At 36.1% G+C, this 4729-nt stretch overlaps 1 protein-coding gene across 1 annotated transcript; it reads left to right on the top strand.

Annotated features, from left to right (window-relative positions):
* Positions 1-2761: 2761 nt before the first annotated feature.
* On the top strand, positions 2762-4309 carry LOC110101654 (organic cation/carnitine transporter 3-like). The gene has a single exon (XM_020829647.1). It carries the CDS (start codon positions 2762-2764, stop codon positions 4307-4309), a length of 1548 nt encoding a protein of 515 aa, XP_020685306.1.
* The last annotated feature ends 420 nt before the right edge of the window (positions 4310-4729 follow it).

Here is a 4729-nt window from a genome sequence, read left to right as displayed (position 1 = left end):
ATGGCAGTGCATCCTTAGTGCCACAGTGCACACCTAAATCTATTTTTCTATCTAAAAATATGATAACTCAATGTCGAGGCACCATCGTCCCTAGTGTTACGGTACTTATAAAGCAAATTCTCAATCTTCGGGTTTCACTTTTCAAACTCCAAATCTTAGTTACTTTCTACGACATTAAACATTCTAATGCTCATAATTATTAATTAACTCAAAATTAGTAATTATGGATAAAAAAATTACATTAATTATAGATGATATATATTATAAAAAATGAATACCTAAACATTATCCAGAACCACCTCACTCGAGTGTAAATGATTTCTTATAGCTCATTTTTATAATCAGTTCCCCAAGAATCACTGCTCTGATATTAAAAATGAACTATCATAACCCAACTCAATATGACTCACTGATAGATAGGTCATATCGTATTGAATTGAGATAGGTCAGCCCAAGATCTAAGTTTTGGGGGACTAATCAAATGTCTTCTATTAATTTATATATACCATGGAGCTTCTAATTAATTAACTTTAATAAATAAAATAAAATAAACTTATCCATAATTGTTTTATTTCATCAAAATGTTATTATAGCATTTATAGTAAAGTACATAACAACACAGACCCGGCATAGATAAATAAAACAAAAAGCTATGACTTTATAAAAATTATGGAAATACATATACATATTCAAAAAAATTAGATCATGAATGTTCAGCTACTCAATTGGTTCTTTCCCGTTCGCCTAACTTGAAAGAGATGAGAATATGTGCGAGCTAACACAACTTAGAAGGTCACACCCACTGGTCTAAAATTTTAAACAATTTACTTATTTAGCATTTAACTGAATGTAAAAGTAGTTCATAAGAAATGTATTGGACTAAGCATAATGATAATTATAGATATCTTAAATATTGAAGTAGATTGTGTATGGAAAGTAAATAAATAAGCACTTTACATATTAGAGCATAAAATAATAGATTTATCTTAAGCCCTTATACCTCCCATTAGAAACAAACATCAAAATTCAAGCCCTTATGACTCCAGTACTATCATAATAGAAAAAAGGCCCTTATGATTTCCTATGTATTTAGCACCAGAACTTCTACTTCTACCACACATCTGAACTCCTAAAATCCACACAACCTAGCATTATAAGCATATTTATCATTGCATTATAGTAAAAGAAACATGATTAAATAGATTGCTCAATTTCACAAAATGTCTCAATAGCAAGCAACAAAATGATCTACTGAGCATAATGTTCAAAATTTCATTATATTATCATATTAGTAGAGATTATTTAGAATATTATTTTAAAGCTTTAATTTTCTTATGACAATATTTTTTAGGATCAAAATTATTTTTAAAAAATAAAAAATAACATAGTTTCAAACTACCCAATAAAAATTTCCCAGAAACATACCCATATATTAAAAATTATCATAACTATAACATGCAAAAAGTTAAATGATGCAAGTTTTGCAAGTATAAAGTTATCCTAGCATTTTCATGATTAAATTATAATTTAAATAATCCTTGATGATAATGATTAAAAAAATTTCTAATGATTTAATTATCTCAGAGCTTATTAAAGCCAATAAGTTCTCTTTACTATATAAGTTAAAAGAAAAGTTCATTTCTTCATCTTATATCATATATGAGAGGCACCATATCCAAGAAACGGTCATTTGGAGAGATTGAATATTTAATTTTTAATACATATTAACTCATAAAAAATATTTTATTTAAATTTTTTTAAAAATAAGAAAAAAATATTTGCATTTAAGATTTTAATAAAAAATAAAAAAATTTGATGTACCTCATCTCGAAGACACCGTGAATAAAAAAAGAATCGTTTTGAATTTTTGTATTTATCTCTCATTCTTTATTTCTCTCTATCTTTTAATTTATTTCTATTTTATTTCTCCTCCTGAAATGTTTTCTTAAAGATTTTATAACTTGAGCAAGTCGCCCATTCAATGGGCGACTTTGCCTAGTTTTAAATTTATTTATTTTGGTGGTTTAATAGTTAATTAAATTCTTAATGATATTTATTTTAAAAATCTACCCAAGTAACTTTACTACTCTAGTTATAAAAACTAGCTTTTCACTATATAAATTTCTAAGAAGTTTGAGAAAATAGTAGTCGAACGAAATTTTTATTTCTATTATAAAATTAAAATAATGAAAGTTGTATCGGGTTGTAAAAATAGTTTTCTCTAATTGTTAAAAATAGTTTTTTAGTACATAAATTTCTAAAGAGATGCTAGAAACAATTAAAAAGCGGCGATCGAAATAGTGGCTCATGTTGAAAAGTAAAATAACTAGAAAGCTATCACAAACCTAAAAAATTATTATTATGTGTGGATCCGGATGGCGTTCGGAGACCAATCAGAATGCGTCATATTATTTTTTTCTCGATATCGGTGCTCAGTACCGAATAATATGACATGTTCTAATTAGTCTCCAGACCGTCTGGTATCGATCTTCACTGAGTAGTTTCTTCAAAAACTCATCTCTGGAGAATTTCTCTCGATATAATTTTGCTTGGAAAGATTATATGGAACAATTTTGGTAGAATCAGAAAGCATCTGTAGTTCTGTACAACTATTTGTAGAATAAATCTAAAAAAGCTATGAAAAGCGACCCAATGAATTAATAAGTTATCATGAAATAGTTGATAGGATTTGTTTTCTTTATAAAAGCAGCCTGCTTTCTGTATGAGTCTCGCATCTTCTGATCTTCACAAATAGAGCCAGATGGCCAATGCTCCTCCATCTGCGCCGCCTTCCGCCGGCGAAATTGCCAACGACCACACTGTCGACATAAACCAAAATTCAAATAAAACCACCGCAGTTAACTCCATCGACGACATCGTCGAATGCTACTTGTCTGCATCCACCGGCAGCCTCCTCTTCCCCATCCTGGTCTGCCTCGCCTGGATCTTTGACTCCCATCAAACCTTCATCAATGTCTTCTCCGATAATCCACCGCCATGGCACTGCACCTCCTCCACTTGCAATGTCACCACACCATGCAACCTCCCATCCACCTCCTGGTCCTTCTCCCAACACCGCAAAATCTCCACCATTTCTGACTTCTCCCTCGAGTGCGCCTCTCCTGTTCTCGTCGCCCTCCCCGCCTCTTCATTCTACGCTGGCTGTCTCGTCGGCGGCCTCTCCCTCGCCACCCTCGCGGACTCCCGCCTCGGCCGCAAAAAGACACTCGTTTTCTCTTCCTTGACCATGTCTCTCACTGCCGCCCTTACCGCCTTCTCTCCCAACCTCGCCGTCTACGCCGCCCTTCGCTTCGCCTGCGGCTTTGCTCGTGCCAACGTTGGCACCTCCGCTTTTGTCCTTTCGTCTGAACTCGTCTCCCGCCGCCACCGCAAGCTCGTCAGCATCCTCACCTTCATCTTCTCCACCACCGGCTTCGTCACCCTTCCCCTCATAGCCTTCCTAAACAGAGGAAACTCCTGGAGACTGCTCTATCTCTACACTTCAATCCCCTCACTCTTTTACAGCATTATTCTCCATTTAATCATGAAAGAGTCCCCTCGTTGGCTTCTTTTAAAAGGCAAGAGAAAAGAAGCCATTAAAACACTGCAACAGCTCTCACGTTTAACAGAAACATTGAGCTTCCCTGACTTTGCATTGACGTCCTCTGACAAAACAGAATCACATGATCTGTTCTCGGCGGCGAGGATATTATGGGAGAAACGGTGGGCTCTCCGCCGGTTGGGAACAGTTATGATAGTGAGCTTTGGCATCGGAATGATGTACTACGGAATGCCGCTCAATCTCAGCAATCTTAATGCTAGCTTATACATTAGTGTGGCACTGAATGCGGCAACAGAGCTTCTATCGGAATTTGTCGTCTTCTTCCTCGCAAATGTGGTGAGTCGACGGAAATCCTTGGTCGGGCTGATGGTTGTGAGCGGCGGCTGTAGCCTTGCTTGTACAGCAATAGGCGGATGGATCGCTGTGGTGGTGGAGTTAGTTGCATTCTTCGGCGTTTTTACGGCAATTAGTGTGCATATGATTTATAGTGTGGAACTGTTTCCAACGTGTGTAAGAAACTCGACGCTGGCGGTGATGAGGCAGGCGTTGGTGCTCGGTGGGGTGGTGGCGCCGGCGATGGCGGTGGCAGGGAGGAAGACAAAGTTTCTTTCTTTTGGGGTGTTTGGGATAGTTATCATTTTCTGTGGGTTGTTTGCTGTGTTCTTACCAGAAACGAGGGGGCGTACGATCAGCGATACAATGGAGGAAGAGGAGCATAAGATGAGGGAGGGCCAAAGTTCATCTTGACATGTTAGTGGGTAGATTTTGAATTTGAAATTTTAATATGTGGTGAATGTATTAATTTATCTTAATTAATTTAAATATGTTAAAAAAAATTTGGTCTACATTTTCTTCTATTATATTAAAAATTACTAAAAAATAATTACTAAAAATTGAATCTAGTTTATATTTTAAAAAAATAATGTTAAAATATGCTAATTGCATATAAGGAAGAGGACCCACACAAGCGATTAATTATTCTGTGCAGATGTCAAATGTCGTCTAGAGGCCAATCAGAATGCACCACATCACCTCTTCGCTGTGTACCGCAGCTCGGTACTGCTGATGTGGATGCACCTGATTCACCTCCGAACGTAGAGCTACGTCCAGCCTCTGCACAGAATAATTTATCCATACAAGCAAGCTTCAATGAGAGATCCCAATCAT

This window comes from Dendrobium catenatum, unplaced genomic scaffold, assembly GCF_001605985.2.
Source record: "Dendrobium catenatum unplaced genomic scaffold, ASM160598v2 fragScaff_scaffold_496, whole genome shotgun sequence".
Lineage (NCBI taxonomy): Eukaryota > Viridiplantae > Streptophyta > Magnoliopsida > Asparagales > Orchidaceae > Dendrobium > Dendrobium catenatum.
This window is presented reverse-complemented; position numbering and strand designations above follow the sequence as displayed.